The sequence below is a fragment of the Ostrea edulis genome, chromosome 1 (assembly GCF_947568905.1).
Source record: "Ostrea edulis chromosome 1, xbOstEdul1.1, whole genome shotgun sequence".
Lineage (NCBI taxonomy): Eukaryota > Metazoa > Mollusca > Bivalvia > Ostreida > Ostreidae > Ostrea > Ostrea edulis.
This window is the reverse complement of record NC_079164.1, coordinates 2088620-2110522: the sequence shown is the minus strand read 5'-3', so window position 1 is coordinate 2110522 and position 21903 is coordinate 2088620. Positions and strand designations below refer to the sequence as shown.

At 36.2% G+C, this 21903-nt stretch overlaps 1 protein-coding gene across 1 annotated transcript; it reads left to right on the top strand.

Moving 5' to 3' along the window:
• Positions 1-624: 624 nt before the first annotated feature.
• LOC125664509 (carbonic anhydrase 14-like) lies at positions 625-14641 on the top strand. Its single transcript, XM_056150646.1, has 8 exons — positions 625-868; positions 2266-2295; positions 4739-4909; positions 7696-7844; positions 8327-8419; positions 10911-10974; positions 11993-12150; positions 12716-14641. Exons 1-8 carry the CDS (start codon positions 760-762, stop codon positions 12953-12955), a joined length of 1014 nt encoding a protein of 337 aa, XP_056006621.1. The 5' UTR covers positions 625-759; the 3' UTR covers positions 12956-14641.
• Positions 14642-21903: the final 7262 nt, after the last annotated feature.

The window sequence follows — 21903 nt, the reverse complement described above, 5'->3', positions numbered from 1 at the left end:
TAGGATCATTTATCGTTACGTCATATCGCTCACATCGTCCCCGGCAACACCTGTTAAAGCCTGTCATTGTACATCTTACTTCACAACTATACAGGTCGCCTCTGGACCCAGATTTTCCTCCAGCATTCCTTTTGTTTTCTGTGTAATTAACGATTTCTTAATTACCATTGTTACACTTTATTTATTTATCAACTGCAAGAAAAAAGGAAAAAAACCCTTTGAATTATGCAGCATTGAAAAGGCATGTGCTCTCACTGCTCTGCATCTTTTAAAACTTTCAGCAGATAAATATTTAAAGTACAGACCATATTTATAGACATACTGGATATAAAAAAAATATAACAATAAATTCGGACCGATTTAATTATGTTTTATTTTTATCAGACTTGCTGTGTCTATGATAAATTTAACTTGCAACTTTAACATTTAAATTTAAATTAAACTACTCTAATTAAATGTTATACTTCTCTCATAAATCCCACTCATATGAGAATCTAAATTGCTTGATTAGTAAATTTGTCAGGCTTGATGTGAACAAGTTTACAATGCCCTCAATCTAATTCTACCTGCATCTTTTAAGAATTTATTTTTTTGATCTTTCTCATTGGTATTCGTGGAGGGTTATCGGGGCCTGCACAATTTTGGTGACGTCACAATCACTTTATTTTTACGCTGGTCCACGATGTGCGCTGAGTCGGTCTCGGTGTTTAGTGGGGAGACAGTGTCGGGAACTAGTTTTGGAATATTTGCAGTATCAGTATGCAATTGTCCATAGAGTTTCACGGTAGTGTGGGGTTGGCTATCGTGTTGGATTTAGTAATTCTGGTCCAGGCGGGCAGTGTCATTAATGTTGGCAGTCATTTTCATGGTAAGACGATTTTTGGTTGTTTTTAGACTTTTTGTTGTTTGTTTTGTTTGCTGTTACCGCTGTTTGTTTTTGTTATTGCTGTTTGTTTTGTTTGTTGTTTGTTTTGGGTTTGTTGATTTTTAAAAACATATTTATATTCCCTTTTCCCCCAACATATTTTAATGATGATATACGGTGAAAGGATTGGAAACGAAGTCAAACAACTTACCAGTGCATTTCCTTCGATTAATGGATAATTGCCATTCAAAAAACTTATTACAATTACAGAAAATAAAATTAAGAATGCTTAATCTCTTTCGGTACTGCAATTTACTAATTTAGAATTCGAAGTTCATAAATGGCAAAATTTGAATTATCAACCCACATCGTTTTGAATAATTACACTAATTTCTTAGAATTACTTTGTAATTTTTTTTAAAATCGGAAATGCAAATATATTTTCGTGTTGGAATGTACTTTTAATCTATACGGAATTTGTCGCACGTTTCGTTGATTTGTCTATTGTAAAGGAAGGTTGCCGAGACGTAGCGGACCTCGCTAATTGCCGACTCTGTGTGTCTGCCTGTTGGTGTATTTGTCTATTGTAAAGGAAGGTTGCCGAGACGTAGCGGGCCTCGCTAATTATCGGCCCTGTGTGTCTGCCTGTTGGTGTAGTTGTCTATTGTAAAGGAAGGTTGTCGAGACGTAGCGGACCTCGCTAATTGCCGACTCTGTGTGTCTGCCTGTTGGTGTATTTGTCTATTGTAAAGGAAGGTTGCCGAGACGTAGCGGGCCTCGCTAATTGCCGACTCTGTGTGTCTGCCTGTTGGTGTATTTGTCTATTGTAAAGGAAGGTTGCCGAGACGTAGCGGGCCTCGCTAATTACCGACTCTGTGTGTCTGCCTGTTGGTATATTTGGTTTATTTTTCAGTACGAATTACTATGAACACTGCACAGCAGATTATAATTAATAGAACCCTAAACGTGTCACAATTGTTAATACATTTTTAATAAGCAGACATTAGAACAATGCTATTTTACAGTGTACCATATTTACAGATATACATGTACCTTTGAAAAAAACCTGATCAGAATATTTTTTCAAACTGTTTTGTTTAAATTCATGAATGCAATAATTGTGTAATATAAAAGGTTTATTATCTAATTTCATCACAGCGTGGTTTTAAACTGAAGTCACCGGGAAACAATATTGCCAGTTTACCTATATCGGACGGGGTCCGCCAAACTGAATGTGAAATCAATCAAATTTGTCTTGTGATAATTAAAAACAGAATCTTAATATGAAATCGTGCCTTGGTTTACCACAAGGAACTGGGGCTATTGATTTATTGACTCAAATTTTAAAATAGGCATGTTGAAAATACTGAAGTGTGAATTAATTTCCTCTTTTCTTTCAGGGAACGAGTGGAGCTATGAAGGAGAACACGGTGAGTTTCTCATTGTCACTCTTCCTATCTCTCTATCTCCCCTCCCTCTCTCTATCTCTCTTCCCTCCTTTCTCTTTTTCTCTATCCTCCCTCTTCCATTCTCTCTTCTCTCTTTCTCTCCTCTGTCTTTCTCTCGCTATTTATCTCTCCTTTCTCTTTTTCTCTATCCCCCATTCCCTTCTCTCCTGTCTTTCTTTCCTTTGTCTTTCTCTCTCCTCTGTTCATTTCTCCTTTCTCTTTCTATCTTTCCTTCTTTCTATCTCTACTACATGATACAATGAGAGAACTTATCACAAGTCATATAGTACCTTTGTTTATTCGTTCATTTATTCACACTTCTTACCGCACACACCCCTCCCCCAGCAAAAGTGCAGATGATTTCTCAATATCAATAACGACACTAACTAGACAACTTAATTGCAGATGGAGGACAATATATCTAAGCACTCCATTTATCCTCTGATATTGCATGCACAATAAAATACACGTGGATACCAGTTCTGCATTAGACACGTAATTTTTTTTTAATTTATATATTTTTTATTTTTACTACCCTCGAAAGCAACTTAATCTGCTTCGATATATATTCATTATCAAATCAAATATCATTATACATAAAGTCTTACTTTATTACCTTAGTTTTATGAATATACGTTCCAGTATTCTAACATTCTGCTCACACTGTCATGAATAATCCTAAAATCGTCTATAGTAAACCACGGGTACAGCTAACACGCTCATAATGAATTCACGCTTACAGTTAAACACCGTCACAGCTAACAGCTCATAATGAATTCACGCTTACAGTTAAACACCGTCACAGCTAACACGCTCATAATGAATTCACGCTTACAGTTAAACACCGTCACAGCTAACACGCTCATAATGAATTCACGCTTACAGTTAAACACCGTCACAGCTAACACGCTCATAATGAATTCACGCTTACAGTAAAACACGGTTACAGTGAACACGCTCATAATGAATTCACACTTACAGTAAAACACGGCTACAGCGAACACGGCTACAGTGAACACGCTCATAATGAATTCACACTTACAATTAAACACCGTCACAGCGAACACGCTCATAATGAATTCACGCTTACAGTAAAACACGGTTACAGTGAACACACTTATAATGAATTCACACTTACAGTAAAACACGGCTACAGCGAACACGCTCATAATGAATTCACGCTTACATTTACACACCGTCACAGCGAAAACGCTCATAATGAATTTACGCTTACAGCGAAGTCATTTTCATTTCCTGTAGTATCAGAACATATTATGGATTTATTGGATATAACGAATCAAATTTGTCTCCAGCACTTTTCTACAAGTGTGTTTTACTGTATATTTCTCAGGATATTTTCTAGATAATATATTTTGCGATAGGTAGGCTTCATATTACATACAGATGTATTTATTAATGTATATTGAGAGATGTGGAAATGTTTTTGGTATACTAGATACCTGATTACCACAGTTGTTTATCCCACTGACACTTCGTTATAAGCGTGTTTTACTGTAATTGTTTGACCTCCCCCCGACACTTCGCTATAAGCGTGTTTTACTGTGATTGTTTGTCCCCAACACTTCACTATAAGTGTGTTTTACTGTAATTGTTTGTCCCCAACACTTCACTATAAGTGTGTTTTACTGTAATTGTTTGTACCTCTGACACTTCACTATAAGTGTGTTTTACTGTAATTGTTTGTCCCCAGCACTTCACTATAAGTGTGTTTTACTGTAATTATTAGTCCCCAGCACTTCGCTATAAGTTTGTTTTACTGTAATTATTAGTCCCCAGCACTTCACTATAAGTGTGTTTTACTGTAATTGTTTGTCCCCAGCACTTCACTATAAGTGTGTTTTACTGTAATTATTAGTCCCCATCACTTCACTATAAGTGTGTTTTACTGTAATTGTTTGTCCCTCTGACACTTCACTATAAGTGTGTTTTACTGTAATTGTTTGTCCCTCTGACACTTCACTATAAGTGTGTTATACTGTAATTGTTTGTCCCTCTGACACTTCACTATAAGTGTGTTTTACTGTAATTGTTTGTCCCTCTGACACTTCACTATAAGTGTGTTATACTGTAATTGTTTGTCCCTCTGACACTTCACTATAAGTGTGTTTTACCGTAATTGTTTGTCCCTCTGACACTTCACTATAAGTGTGTTTTACTGTAATTGTTTGTCTCCAGCACTTCACTATAAGTGTGTTTTACTGCAATTGTTTGTCCCTCTGACACTTCACTATAAGTGTGTTTTACTGTAATTGTTTGTCTCCAGCACTTCACTATAAGTGTGTTTTACTGTAATTCTTTGTCCCTTCACTATAAGCGTGTTTACTGTAATTGTTTGCCCCCCCCCCCCCCCTCCCCCTACACATTGCTATAAGCATGTTTTACTGTTTTAAATCCCATGTTACAGGTCCCAGTCACTGGCACGCGGTGTTCCCGACCTGTGGTGGGGACAGTCAGTCTCCTATCCACATTGAGACTCACAGGGTGTTCGTCAATCAGAGCTTGACAGACTTTGAGATGGAGGGATATGATCAGGTCCAAAACCTAAACATGAGCCTGAAAAATAATGGGCACACAGGTGAGTCACAAAAGTCAAAGGTTACGCAAAGAAGAGCTTCACATAGAGGTCAGGCAAACAGGTAACAGCACCTGTTATATCAGTGTCAGGTAAAATACGATCAGATCAGACACAATGAGATTACTGGTTATGTAAACACATCCTCTAGTACACCGTAAATCAAAGAATTATACAATTGTGTGGGTAAAACACAAGATAACTGATGAAATAAGTACTCCATAGGCTAATGTAGATAATAATGATATTACAGGTTATATACTGCTCTGCAGAATATGACATATCACAATCTTCCACATCTGCTTCATACTTAGTAATTTTACTGAACATAGATGTGAACAGCAAATGCACAACTAAAGTTTATGACAAATGGGATGATTTCAGCTTCTTCTTCGTCAACTTCCCATATTTATGTAGCAATATTCCATTATCACCTGTATGTGGTGTTTGTGTCTCAACTGATTCGATACGCAAGGGCTTGTTCTGCGTATGATCAGTTTTTAAATCAAGGCAGGCTACCGACAAGCAAGTTGATGTTACAGAGGTTTCAACAGCCTCGTTTAAAATCAGCATTTAACAAATTTTATGGTTGTTATAACGATCAAGTTTGCCAATACAACCTGTCATTGGGTCAAATGCTGTCTGACCAATTGTTAGGTCGTTCTATCTACACTGATTTCGACTATGGATTATTCCGTGTATCTGATCAAGATATAGGGTTTCAAGGAGGGTGTGACCGGTTCAGCAGTCAAAATAAGTGTGTAGAGAACAGCCTAACAATCGGTATGAAACATCAGACATATGATTCAACGAGTAGATCGGAGAATGTTGTAGTGTATGTACCTGTATTGCCAGCAGACACCTGTCGTGACGTTCCAGGTGTTTATCTCCAATAACGTATCAGTAAACCAACTGTTATTGAAATTCTAATACATATGTGTAACTCACGCGTGGAGAATTTGGTGTGTGTGTGAATATTACACACGCGCTGTTTCTTCTCTACATTTATGCAGTTACTAGTATGAGAATATAGTTCATTGTCATTTAGCTTGCATTGCTGATAAATGTAAAATAACGTTACATCATTAATGAGCATTAGAGCCCGAGCTGTGGATGTGAAGAATTAAGGCTCCAGTCATCACTCCGCAGCAAAATGACATAGACATGAATTAAGCAGTATCACTTAGCGCCCGACATTAGAGGTAAAACTCACATGTCCTTAAAACGAAGATTCCGGTCACGGCGGGCGTTGTCACAATAAAGAAGCCTCACCACTACAGCTCTGATAAAGAACCCTCACTGCTACAGCCCTGATAAAGAACCCTCACTGCTACAGTCCTGATAAAGAACCCTCACTGCTACAGCCCTGATAAAGAACCCCCACTGCTACAGCCCTGATAAAGAAGCATCACTGCTACAACCCTGATAAAGAAGCATCACTGCTACAACCCTGATAAAGAATCCTCACTGCTACAGCCCTGATAAAGAAACCTCACTGCTACAGCCCTGATAAAGAAACCTCACTGCTACAACCCTGATAAAGAAGCCTCACTGCTACAGCCCTGATAAAGAAACCTCATTGCTACAGTCCTGATAAAGAAGCCTCACTGTTATAACCCTGATAAAGAACCATCACTTTTACAGCCCTGATAAAGAACGCTCACCGCTACAGCCCTAATAAAGAACCGTCACTGCTACAGCCCTGATAAAGAACCCTCCCTGCTACAGCCCTGATAAAGAACCCTCCCTGCTACAGCCCTGATAAAGAACCCTCCCTGCTACAGTCCTGATAAAGAACCCTCACTGCTACAGTCCTGATAAAGAAACCTCACTAATACAGCCCTGATAAAGAACCCACACTGCTACAGCCCTGATAAAGAAACCTCACAACTACAGCCCTGATAAAGAAACCTCACTGCTACAGCCCTGATAAGAACCCTCACTGCTACAGCCCTGATAAAGAAACCTCACCGCTACAGCCCTGATAAAGAACCTTCACTGCTACAGCCCTGATAAAGAAAACCCCCCACTGCTACAGCCCTGATAAATAATCTTCACCTCTACAGCCCTGATAAAGAACCCTCACCACTAAAGCCCTGATAAGGACCCTCACTGCTACAACCCTGATAAAGAAGCCTCACTGCTACAACCCTGATAGAGAACCCTCACTGCTACAGCCCTGATAAAGAAACCTCACTGCTACAGCCCTGATAAAGAACCCTCACTGCTACAGTCCTGATAAAAAAACCCTCACTGCTACAGCCCTGATAAAGAAGCCTCACTGCTACAGCCCTGATAAAGAAACCTCACCGCTACAGCCCTGATAAAGAACCCTCACTGCTACAGCCCTGATAAAGAACCCTCACTGCTATAGCCCTGATCTTTCACTACATGGATTCCATTCATAACGTTCGAAGATTACATTATTCTCACTGCTACTATTGAAGATAGTGAGGGAGGGGGGGGGGCAGTCACCCAAAATATCTTTATATGCATCCAGTATTAGAATAACAGAATACGATCATTGTAAAAAAAAAATGTGGGAGGGACTGCAACCCCCTCCCCCCGATTCCACGTGACTGTGTACTATCTCTCATGACACCGTCTACAGGTCACTACAGAAATAGTAGAATACATAGTAACGGCTGAAAGGTAAGGTTACTCTCTGGTGTGTCCAGGGGTCCGTGTTTGCCCAACTATCTATTTTGTATTGCTTGTAGGAGTTATGAGATTGATCACTGTTCGTTATCTTCACTTTCCATTAATGTCATTATGTTTTCTGTTGATAGTCCAGGTCGATCTGATTGGAGTGCAGCCGCTGTTACGAGGAGGGGGTTTGTCCGGGGACTTTAAAGTCGCTCAGTTTCACTTCCACTGGGGAGCCACGGATGACAGGGGTTCAGAACACGCCCTGGACAACAGACGGTTCCCCATGGAGGTAAGGTTTGCGTATATCGGGGGGAGGGGGGGGGGGGCTGTTTATTTCAGTGAGAGCGATAAAGCAATCCCGTCATCAATCATGTATACACGTTTCAACTAAAGTACATAATGTCTGGCATTGAGAGGCACAATTGGGAAATTTTGTAATAGATTTCCGAGTCATAATACAGTAAAACACACTTATAACGAACACTCTTATACCGAATTCACGCTTATTGTGAAGTGATATAACGACGTTTGGTTATAATGAACTGTTTTAACTGACCATGGAGGTTCGCTATAACTGTGTTTTACTGCATTTCCAATAATATGCATAGTGAGCCTTGAGAAATGAAGGTTAAAAATTCTACGTGTCCATATTTAAATACTTTTTGTAATAATAGAAGAAAAACACGAACTGCAGAGATTACATAAAGAATTCATCCAGAAAAAGATAGAGGCTTATTGAATTTAAACCATTTGTCTCCCTTTCGGTTTTAGATGCACATCGTCCACCACTCCACGCATTACAGCGATCTGTCTGAAGCCATGGATAAAACACAAGGTCTCAAAGTCCTAGGCTTCTTCTTCGAGGTATGTGTCACGCGCATCATTCGTCTATACTACACTGCACTGTTATTGATGAGGTATGCGTCGCGCGCATCATTCGTCTATAGTACGCTGTGCTGTTATTGATGAGGTATGCGTCGCGCGCATCATTCGTCTATAGTACGCTGCGCTGTTATTGATGAGGTATGTGTCGCGCGCATCATTCGTCTATAGTACGCTGTACTGTTATTGATGAATTATGATAAAATCAATCCTAGATACAGAAACGTAATAACTACTGAATAACTATTGAATAACTATTGAATAACTTACAGATACAGAACGTAATAACTATTGAATAACTTACAGATACAGAACGTAATAACTACTGAATAATTTACAGATACAGAACGTAATAACTATTGAATAACGTACAGATACAGAACGTACAAATACAGAACGTAATAACTATTGAATTACTTACAGATACAGAACGTAATAACTATTGAATAACGTACAGATACAGAACGTAATAACTATTGAATAATTTACAGATACAGAACGTAATAACTACTGAATAACTTACAGATACAGAACGTAATAACTATTGAATAACTTACAGATACAGAACGTAATAACTATTGAATAACTTACAGATACAGAACGTAATAACTATTGAATAACTTACAGATACAGAACGTAATAACTATTGAATAACGTACAGATACAGAACGTAATAACTATTGAATAACGTACAGATACAGAACGTAATAACTACTGAATTACTTACAGATACAGAACGTAATAACTATTTAATAACTTACAGATACAGAACGTAATAACTATTGAATAATTTACAGATACAGAACGTAATAACTATTGAATAACTTACAGATACAGAACGTAATAACTATTGAATAACTTACAGAAACAGAACATAATAACTATTGAATAACTTACAGATACAGAACATAATAACTATTGAATAACTTACAGAAACAGAACGTACAGATACAGAACGTAATAACTATTGAATAACTTACAGATACAGAACGTAATAACTATTGAATAACTATTGAATAACTTACAGATACAGAACGTAATAACTATTGAATAACTTACAGATACAGAACGTAATAACTATTGAATAACTTACAGATACAGAACGTAATAACTATTGAATAACTTACAGATATAGAACGTAATAACTATTGAATAACTTACAGATACAGAACGTAATAACTATTGAATAACTTAAAGATACAGAACGTAATAACTATTGAATAACTTTCAGATACAGAACGTAATAACTACTGAATAACTTACAGATACAGAACGTAATAACTATTGAATAACGTACAGATACAGAACGTAATAACTACTGAATTACTTACAGATACAGAACGTAATAACTATTTAATAACTTACAGATACAGAACGTAATAACTATTGAATAATTTACAGATACAGAACGTAATAACTATTGAATAACTTACAGATACAGAACGTAATAACTATTGAATAACTTACAGATATAGAACGTAATAACTATTGAATAACTTACAGATACAGAACGTAATAACTATTGAATAACTTACAGATACAGAACGTAATAACTATTGAATAACTTACAGAAACAGAACATAATAACTATTGAATAACTTACAGATACAGAACATAATAACTATTGAATAACTTACAGAAACAGAACGTACAGATACAAAACGTAATAACTATTGAATTACTTACAGATACAGAACGTAATAACTATTGAATAACTTACAGATACAGAACGTAATAACTATTGAATAACTTACAGATACAGAACGTAATAACTATTGAATAACTTAAAGATACAGAACATAATAACTATTGAATAACTTACAGAAACAGAACGTACAGATACAAAACGTAATAACTATTGAATTACTTACAGATACAGAACGTGATAACTATTAAATAACTTGCAGATTGAGAACGTAATAACTACTGAATAACTTACAGATACAGAACGTAATAACTACTGAATAATTTACAGATACAGAACGTAATAACTATTGAATAACTATTGAATAACTTACAGATACAGAACGTAATAACTATTGAATAACTTACAGACACAGAACGTAATAACTACTGAATAACTTACAGATACAGAACGTAATATCTATTGAATAACTTACAGATACAGAACGTAATATCTATTGAATAACTTACAGATACAGAACGTAATAACTATTGAATAACTACTGAATAACTTACAGATACAGAACGTAATAACTACTGAATAACTTACATATACAGAACGTAATAACTATTGAATAACTCGCAGATACAAAACGAAATATGTATTGAATAACTTACAGATACAGAACGTAATAACTATTGAATAACTTACAGATACAGAAACGTAATAACTATTGAATAACTATTGAATAACTCGCAGATACAGAACGTATTATCTATTGAATAACTTACAGATACAGAACGTAATAACAACTGAATAATTATTGAATAACTATTGAATAAATTGCAGATTGGCGAAGAGAACGCACAGTTTGAGAAAATAATTTCCCACTTCAAAGAAGTCGCCCATAAAGGTAAGTTCTAATATGTCAATTATCAAGACGTATAGTATTTCAATGTGTTAGAAAAAAGGAATAAAATGATCAAGGGGTTATTAGGGTCCTGCATGAAATGTGGGAATCCTGTAGGAATCACGTTGTATGTCCGTCCGTCCGTCTGTTCCTCGGCGCGTTTGTTGTGACGAGACAACTTTGTTTCCACAGTAACGGTTTCAGATTTTGTACAGAAATATATTACAATGAGAGAAAGACACCTAAGAATTATAAGACTGTTGACGGACGGACAGACAGATAATGTAATTCCTATAGGGTTCCCTGTTTGTTTTGAATTAGAAGTAGCCATTCTAAATAAGTGATGTAAATGTAGCTGTTTATTACAGATAGGAACTATAATTTCTGTAGCTATGTTTACAGTATATAAAGTTGAAGTATTTTACAGTCTACGGGCAATGCACTCTCTCTCTTTTGTGATTAGTAGAATATGCATGAAGTGAAAATTCTGAATTATTTTATTGGTTGAAATTCTGTTAAACGCTAGTGATCTAATTTACGTACATATACGACTTAACAATTTTACAAGATTTTCAATCCTTAAAAAGAGAGAACAAACGAAGAGAAGAAAATTGCAATGTAGTGAAATCAACTCATAGCAACCATCAAAAGCGTTTCTAAATTTCAATAAATATCAGAAATGGTCTTTCTAGCACACAGATCTTAAAATTTTAGACGATTCAAAGTTATTTAGCATAATAGTGTTTCTTGTTGTGTGAAAAATAAATATCATTTTATATAAACACATTGAATATCTGCTTTTCACCGTTTTCTTGAGGTTGAGAAGGAAAAATAAAATTCATTTTTCATATTTTCATTTTACTTTCATTTCTGTCAATTCCCAGTCTTGAAAATAGTCGTACTATATTCATCAAAATTCATACGCACATTGTTCACATTCATGAAGAAATGCTATCATTTCAATTGTTAAATATCGAAAGCAAAAACATTAGAAACGTAAAAATTTTGTTTTATATTTCAGACGACCACGTGGGGATTGAGTCTATTCCCCTTCGTTCCCTCCTTCCCTCTGACCTGAGTACTTACTATCGATACGGAGGGAGTCTGACCACTCCGCCGTGTTACGAGACCGTCATCTGGACCGTGTTCAAAGAGACCATCAAGATCTCTAGACGACAGGTAAGATGTGACACCGAAATTCCTAAAAATATTGTAACTAATCATCCAAATACATGATGCACCACTAGCATTATTTTTCAATGTTTACATTTCCTGATTTTTCCAATTGTAACGTGATAGCCATTTCCTCATGAATGCGATGAAGATATAAACAATATGCGTATGAATCTTGATAAATATAGTACGTCTATTTGAACGGCTGAAATGTCCGACAGAAATGAAATTAAAATGTAAATATGAAAAATAAATTCAATTTTGAAAACACGTGAGGGTGTGACTAAAACGCTTCACGCCGACATAGATTTCATGAAGTATGCTGGTGAAAAGCACCGCAGTTAATGCCCTTATCTACTTCCGAAATTGAAAAATTAAATTTATTTCTGAAATGCGTTGTTATCGAAAACTAAGAACAATGTATAATTTTTTATTACACGGATTTATGTCGTGTAGTTGTGCATAATGATATTCATGCAAAAACAAAATTCAATTCAAAGAAATCCAAATTCTTTTTAACATTAGAAGAAAAACACCATTTGTATTCTTTCTTCTTCTTTTTTTCTTACAGCTTGACATCTTCCGCCACGAAGTGAAACAGAATTACCCAACTGATCCGGATATTGATTTAGCCGACGACTTCCGGCCAATTCAACCTCTGAACCATAGGAATATTTACACTAGTAACATTAATGGGAGATCCGATCCCCAGCAGGTCTCCAGCCCCGACCCACTTAACTCGGCCACTGTGACACGGTTCTCTTTGTTCCATGTAACTCTTTTATCTATTATAGCCTTCGTCATTCTTTGAGATCTTTACAACGATCTAGTTACACAATGATATTATTCCCTGTATGTATAAAACTATGTATTTCTCACTCACGTCCTGATATATATATAAAGCAGTACATAATTCTTTTTACAGTTACCTCCCTTGCATCATTTGTGTATCACTATGTAATAAGAAATCACGCATTTTAAATTTTTTTTGTTACGTTAGTAGAACCAGTGTCCTTTAGAATGCAGTGTGACACATTGACACTTCAATAGCAAATCAATTACTGCGTAACCAGAAAAATGCACGTTGTTTAATCGATATCATGCAAATTGATCACTCATATTTGACTAAGTAAATATATTATATGTGACTTTATGTACATGTATTAATTCTACTGTTTGCTTCGGAATACCATTAATCAAAACTCTTTATGTTCCAACTGTGATATGATATGTACATTTCATTTCCAATCTAGCTGTCGAGTGGTTGTTGTCGTCTTAAATTCGTCATGCAAACCGACAACGGAATGTTTTTATAGAACGTCAAATTTCTGATATTTGTTTTATTTGTACAAGCATAATCATTGTGGACTTCCTATATTTCTCTGTGAATCACGTTAAACATAATCATTGTAGATTCTCTATATTTCTCTGTGAATCACGTTATATATAATCATTGTGGACTTTCTATATTTCTCTGTGAATCACGTTATATATAATCATTGTGGACTTTCTATAGTTCTCTGTGAATCACGTTATATATAATCATTGTGGACTTTCTATAGTTCTCTGTGAATCACGTTATATATAATCATTGTGGACTTTCTATATTTCTCTGTGAATCACGTTATATATAATCATTGTAGATTCTCTATAGTTCTCTGTGAATCACGTTATATATAATCATTGTAGATTCTCTATATTTCTCTGTGAATCACGTTATATATAATCATTGTGGACTTCCTATATTTCTCTGTGAATCACGTTAAACATAATCATTGTGGATTCTCTATAGTTCTCTGTGAATCACGTTATATATAATCATTGTGGACTTTCTATATTTCTCTGTGAATCACGTTATATATAATCATTGTGGATTCTCTATAGTTCTCTGTGAATCACGTTATATATAATCATTGTGGACGGTCTATAGTTCTCTGTGAATCACGTTAGATATTTGTCACAGTTTGTTTCTAATTTGTTATGTCTTTTATGTAAATTGTCGGAGACAATGAAAGCAACAAATACATTATGATATATTTCCTATTGTTTTGCTGTAAAACAAATTAACAATGTAATTAACAATTAATGTAATTAACAATGTAATCAACGATGTGATTAATGATGTAATACCAGATCAATTTGCCAATCAATACCGGTAACGTGTGGTACGTGTTAAATGTACAGAAAATGTATAAATATTGAAAATGTAACATTAAAACATTAAAAAATGAAGCAATATCAAAGTGGACTACTTTAATAAAAATATCAGTCGACATTGATCTCAGCAATAGATTCATTGTCGCTAATTGTAGCAGGGTGTTATTTCTTATTATTCAAGGTTTGTCTTGAGGACAGACCACACTGCTATAGAGAAACTGTGAAGGAGTTTGATTTTGAATTTCAATGAAATATCGAATACATGTATTACACTTTCTGTACATTTTGTATCTTTGTTGATCATTCGAAACGTTTATCTAGAATACAAATTTACAAACGACATCTTAGTCTTTCAATTTCTGACGTAAAAGCAGCCAGGACTATTGGCGAGATATCGCATGTACTATTACATCATAATTTTTATAGTATATACGTATAATTAATTATATATCTAATGTATTGGACAGGTTGTTAAGCGCAGATACTGCATCACAGGACAATCAATCGTTGTTCCACGTTTAGAGACGGCGGTGGGGGTGGGGGGTTGAAAGTAACCAAAGGGTGTCACTGCATACTCAAAGTTAAACTCTAGTGTACAGATTGAAAAAATACCGAAAACTAACAAATTCTACCGCAATAAAATATTGTCAACTCAAACAAACATTCCTCGCATTTCATGGCGAGAGAGAATATAGTAACGGGACCGTTAGTACATGTGAGTGAATGTGACACTGAGCTTGTAGAAACTCGACAGGCCATGATTTTCCTCCATTGATTTGACACTTCATACGTACGTTTTATTCTCAAGATATGAAGAATCCTATTGATGTCCAAAGGTTAAGGCCACTACAGGGCTTCATAGAAAAAGCTTGTAGAGACACTATGTACAGACTTGGTTTTAAATCCTCTTCGTAATAAAGTAATGGTTGTAAGTCCTCCTCGTAATAAAGAATTGATTTTTAGTCCTTCTCATAATAAAGTATTGTTTTTTTTTTCGAAATCTGAAATGTGTTTTAGAATTGCTACGTTTTGCTCGCCTTGAAGACGATGATGAAATGCATTTGAAAGTAATTAATTAACTATCATTCTGGAAGGAAGCCAGTACTTCTTAAAGACATTTAATTATCAATGGTGGGTGGGTGTTCGAAATGGCCTTTATAAGCAGTTCAAAACATTTTTACAAATTTTAGAATATATAATGACATGCACTGTATTGAGATAATGTATGTATGATACTGACCCCCCCCCCCCCCGTGATATGCATACACACCCGGAACAAGATGTATCTGTATGAAGTTAAACACCCTGCATTCCTTGATTAAATATCATTAGATGGTTGACATGTATACATTTTCTGTTGGTGTGGTGCCTACCTTCTCGGTATATGATTGTTCTACGGGACATTCTGAATGTACCTAGGTGAAGTCCATACCACTTAGAATCATTTTTAACACCAACAAAAAAAAAATTCAATCGCGTTTGTTCTTTCATCTTTTAAATTTTCTTCTTGTAAATATCTCTCAATTTATTCACTTGTGTATATCAAAATGTTATCGCAGTTATTCACTTTTAACAAATTTGTAATATTGACGAGGAAATCAAATAAAATCCTCAAAAACGCCATAAAGTGGGTCGTAGTTGTAATTTATTACTTTTCTTCAAAAGAAGAAACCTGGAAAAATAAATAATTAAGAGATATAATTCCTCATCGCCCTGTACTTTTACCAGTGTGCTGAATTATACAGCGTACACGCCCACCCCAAATGAAGCACATCCAACATGTACAACACATATTTCAACAAGATCAATGGCGTTCGTCCACAGTCAATATATTTCTTACTTTGAACTGAGATTTATAGAGTTCAATATTAGATTTATCGTACATGCTTAATTTCCAGTTCATTTCCCCTGTCCATTTACGTAAACGACATATATGAAGTGCAGTTTTAATAAAGACACCAACCAACGAACCTACCTACCTACCTACACACAGAGATTTCCAATGCTTTTTTCTTTCGATATCTCAACAAATGGTAATAAGGTAATTTTAATGCAAAGTATCAAATCGGCCGCTGATATTTTAAGCATTCTAACTATTTCGAAGGAGACACACAGGGGTTGTAACATGATATATTTTTGTTTTATAATGAAAACAAAATCTATCACTTAAAATAACTCTATGGTGCAAAACCAAGCCTGAGCAACATATTTTATGGAAACTGCGCTATCAAAAAACCAGCCATTTTAAAGTCAAAACACAACAAAAAAGTACAATATTTACGTTTATATTTATTTTGTCACGGAGCTGGACAAATATCTATAAATTTGAGACAGAGTTGTACACTATTTATAATTTTGACACGGGGTTGTATAATATCTATAATTTTGAGACAGGGTTATACAATATTTATAATTTTGACACGGGGTTGTACAATATCTATAATTTTGAGACAGGGTTATACAATATTTACAATTTTGACACGGGGTTGTACAATAATTACGATTATATTTATTTTGAGACGGAGCTGTGAAATATTTAGGACTTGTGTGAACAGACTGCATCATAGAATTTTGTGATATCGAGCGTGGCGGACAGTGAAGCACTATAACATCGGTTGATAAATTTGGTATTAGCCAGCATTTATATTGTCTCAAAAAGTCACTCCAGATAGCTGATAGGGGTTTATTTAAAGATACAAATGTACGACAAAGTTTGTCAATTCTCGGAAAATCACCGCACCTCTGTTGAACGGCAGAAAGATCGTTCACATCTCGTTTTAGAAATCCCATACGAGAGAGAGAGAGAGAGAGAGAGAGAGAGAGAGGGAGAGATGTACACAGCGACGTTTCTGTATACATTGGTCAGCCATTATCCATTTTTCATAAAAAGAAAAAAGAAATAAATATCCCATTCTAAACCCCGATGTTGCGGTTGTAGAGTTCTGTATATTTATAATTCTACGTTTGCTTATTATTATCTGATTAAAAGAAAGATAGCCTAAAATGCGATCAATTTTCCTTAAAGTGTACATGGGAAATACCGGATTTTACCGTACGCCACGATTGCGTTTCTAAATATTTTTTTAATTAAAAAAGTATAATTTGAAAAACTTATATACTTAGTCTGTACTAGATTATAACTATCTATTTTGAATACTATACTCACTCTTAGAACATTTTATTCATAACTAGCTGTATTCACTACATATATCGTATAGATATAGTATATAGGACAAGTCGTAATGCATAAACAAGTAAAGTACTACAGTTTTAAGTCCTGGCTGCAAGAGTACGTTATATCAATTCAAAAGACCCTAACTACGCTAGGAAGAAACAATATATTTATAAAGACTCTAACTACGCTAGGAAGAAACAATATATTTATAAAGACTCTAACTACGCTAGGAAGAAACAATATATTTATAAAGACTCTAACTACGCTAGGAAGAAACAATATATTTATAAAAACTCTAACTACGCTATGAAGAAACAATATATTTATAAAAACCCTAACTACGCTAGGAAGAAACAATATATTTGTAAAAAGTTTTCCAGATATATGTAAAATTAAGTGTAATAGCGTTAGGTAATGAAATATATTAAATTCGCAGAATTGATACTTCGGAATACTAAAAAAAAAAAAAAAACAAAAAAAAACAAAAAAAAAAATAATAAAAAAAGAAAATCAAAAGGTTTCCTGAAGTGTACTTGATTTATCTTTTCCCCTTCAACAGAATTTACACATGTAGCACATTGTTAAAACACATTAAATATACACTAACATTTCATATAAAATTTAATCTGTCAGAGACTTAGCGAGACACCGAACTGTGTTCTTCAGATCACAAAAAGACGCCAGGTGGCTGTATTAATTACAATTATAATGATTTGTAAAAACTGTCAATATCCAGGCTTTATGAACACATTCGGTGTACGAAATGATATAGTTCCACTCTGCAGGTAATAACTCTCTCTGTCTGTCTGCGGTTTCTTTGATACGAGTGCAAATTTGATAAACGACCAACACAAGTTATTGAAATAAGGATTCCAAATTGACACCACTAATACCTGTAATCCGAATATTTCAAATAGCCCCACTCACTGTAGATCTATTTACATACAAATCGCCTCCTGATAAGGCCTATTATAGGACTTCATACTAAAGGTCCCCTCCGGTCACTTTCTCTCGTCTTGAACATGTAATGACTTTCAAACTTGACGTTTTCAGGATACGTTAGACCTGACACCCCCATAGTTCAAGGCTTATTAGTAAGAACAGGTGAATCGGGCACTTAGTAGATGCAGTGTCACTTTCACTCTCGACGCAATCTTGATTACTTCTTAACCACCTGTATCTAGAGTTTGCGATACATAGGAATAATAGTCAGTTTGTGGTATCGCCTTTCTACTGACCAGGGATTGATTTAACATATTGTAAATTTCTTATGCTATACTACCTGACTATATATATATATATATATATATATATATATTAGTGACGCGCACACACGTATATATATATTTCACTTCATTTGGATACCCACTTCATTTGGATACCCGGGGTTGAACTCACGACCTGCGGAACCAAATCTCCTAACAGCATGTAACCAGCGCGCTAGACCATCTAGGCGAGTCTCTCTCTCTCTCTCTCTCTCTCTCTCTCTATATTTATATATATGTATAACTGCAGACAATGTTTAGGTGTTACACGTATAGCCTTAAATGTTCTAATCCAAACCACCGCTTACAGTTCAGATGCACGTAAAATCTGTTCTCTCTCTCTCTCTCTCTCTCTCTCTCTCTCTCTCTCTCTCATATTTACAAATCTCACCAGCCCAAATTGGCATATTAACGCGCACACACACCTCTCTCCATGGTTTCGGATTTTGTTTTAAAATTCACGAAGCAGGCAGATCAGTTAAATTTATCCCAAAATATGGCTTGATCCCAGTTTGAAATTTCCTCCCACGGGCCTGACACTCGCGGTTGATTTCGCCGACATTGAGGACAAACAGCCATCTACTGGCGGTGTAGCATTCGAAGAGGAGAAACAAGAAAGCATTCCCCTCATACAAACAGCGTTGAACTCTCCCCACAGCTTGTCTGTGTACTAGTCACCAACCGTTTTCCAGGAAAATATGTAAATGAAATTAATGAGCTACTTCCCATAAATCAGACACGATTCGTACATGCATTCATCTAGTGTACCAGAAAAAAATAATTTGCTAAAATCGTACGTGCTGCTGAAAGAATGTAAAACTGAACATAGTACATGTATCTGTAAGTTAGGCGTCTTTATCGGCAGAATTTACCCGGAGGAAGTCTGGTACGATTCATAGCAAGAGCTTGTTCTGGTTATGATCAGTTTTAAATCAGAGAAGGCTATTGAGAACTAAGTTGATCTTACAGGGGTGTGAACAGTCTCGTTCGAAGTCAGCATTGGTCGTTATGGCGATTTAATTTACCAATACAACCTGTCACTGGGTCAAGTGCTGTCTGACGTGTTTCATACCGATATCAGGCTGTTCTTTAAGCAGCATTCACACCCCGTCGGATAATGCTAATGGACGTCGTCCAACGGATAACAAAGCTGTCAATCAGTCCGTCTCCGTTCTGCTGCGTTTCTTGCCGTTTCTCTTTCGGCCAACGCGTTCCTTGCCCGGCGGAAAATTTATAGCATGTTCAAAACTTCAAACTATGGAGTCCGCTTAGTGTGCTGTAATGTGTAGCGGTCTCCCAGCCAAGTGCTGATCACGCTCGCCGTCGTTTATCTTGCGTGATCAAGAGAGAGAGAGAGAGAGACTCTACCACATCACCAGGAAGCTAGCTCACTAGCGAGGCTGTATAAGTTTCCTCTGATACTGTTCGCTTTAGCACGTTAGCTATGCGTTTTAATCGGAACTCGTGTGTTTCCTTTCCTGTAATTGTCCAGTTCATATCTGTCAATGTCCGATGGACGCGAGTCATGGCCGGACTACTACTGGACAAGCAGCGGGTCAACAGAAGATGTAATGGGAAACCATCCACATGTTTACGGACAAGAAGTGCATGAAACTGGTGAATAACGACTGTCAAACGGAGGTCCACAGGACCGGTAAAGTCCGTTCGTCTAACGTTGAGAGAACGTTATTCAGTTTCTCATGCGTTCTACGTTCGTTTAACCCGGTACTTGTCCGTTATTCAGACGGTAATGTCTATCAATCGACCGTTAACTGCCCGGTATATGCGGTAATCGTGTGGTTGTTATGCGTTTTATACGCTTCATACGGGAGCCTTGAGCCGCGGCGGGAACGCCTTTCATCAATGTAAACCACCGGACAGCATTATGTCACAATCATTTGTATCCGTGCGACGTCCGTTTTTGCTATCCGGTAAGGTGTGGCTGCTCCTGATATTGACTACGGATTACTCTATTTACCTGGTTAAGATATAGGGCTCACGGCACTGAAAACGGTCGACAGGGGATGCTTACTTCTGCTAGACACCTGATCCCACCTCTGGTATGTCCAGGGGTCCGTGTATGTCCTACAATTAATTTTCTTTTTTTTTTTTTAAGGAGTTATACATGCAAGATTCATCATGGTTCGTTAATCTCACCTTTTCATAAAACTGTTATGCGTAACCGCTTCCCGTCTGATTCAATTGAATGGTTTTTGTTTCTTTTATGGAGACTCCCCCCCCCCCTTTTTTTACATTGCCCAGTGTGTGCGTACCATAGGGAAAATGTTAAATGTATCAGACCAAAAAAATATTCTAATAGAACTTCCAGTTATCTTAGATAGGTAAACTCGTCTTACAACTAGTGAAAACCAATCACTTTTTGACCAATTTCCAATAAATATTTGCTAGAAATAATGAGATATCCCCATAGTAAGTCTAAAAACATGTTGAAAATCATTCATTAGTGACCTGCACAATAACAAGAAGTGTCCATTTTGCACACATTTCTTACTTCTGATGCACACGATGCATTCGAGGCGCCTTTCCCGAGCTTACCGTAAAGACCCGATAAGTTCCGACTGTCTCGTTACAGCAATAGTGCACAGACAGGACTTACCAATTAGACAAAATGGTTTATTATTGCCATTTTCTTCTGAAGCCCTATATTTTCTCAAATGAAAAGGTAAACATAAAAAACAGTGATCAATTGCAGGGCCGTAAATTAACCTTCAATTTGGAGGAGGCCCCCAGACGCTGAGCACATTTTGTGCACACTGAACACGTTTCGTGCAAAATTCTTGATTCTAGGGCCTTCTAAGATGTTACTTGACTAACTCATTCTAAAAGAAAGATTTGGAATGCTTTTTAAGGGAGGTATCATGTTCTTAGTTATTGGAAACAACATAAATTCTAATGAACTTTAAATTTTAATTTTTTTTGGCTCAAAAGTTGGAGGAGGCAGCTGCCTCCTCCGCCTCCATGTAATTTACGGCCCTGCAATTGCATAACTCCTATAAAGAATACAAAATTGGGAGTTAGGCAAACACAGACCTCTGGACATACCAGAGTTATGATCAGGTGCCTAGGAGGTGTACGTATCGCCTGTTGAGAGAGTACACCCACCGTGAGCCTATATTTTGATCAGGTAAACGGAGTAATCCG

Excerpts from the sequence above, each read along its gene's own strand:
- LOC125664509 (XM_056150646.1), top strand. The coding sequence starts at position 760 with ATGCAATTGTCCATAGAGTTTCACGGTAGTGTGGGGTTGGCTATCGTG. Across the intron at positions 869-2,265 it reads TGTTGGCAGTCATTTTCATG|GGAACGAGTGGAGCTATGAA; the intron begins GTAAGACGATTT and ends CTTTTCTTTCAG. Across the intron at positions 12,151-12,715 it reads TCAAGATCTCTAGACGACAG|CTTGACATCTTCCGCCACGA; the intron begins GTAAGATGTGAC and ends TTTTTCTTACAG.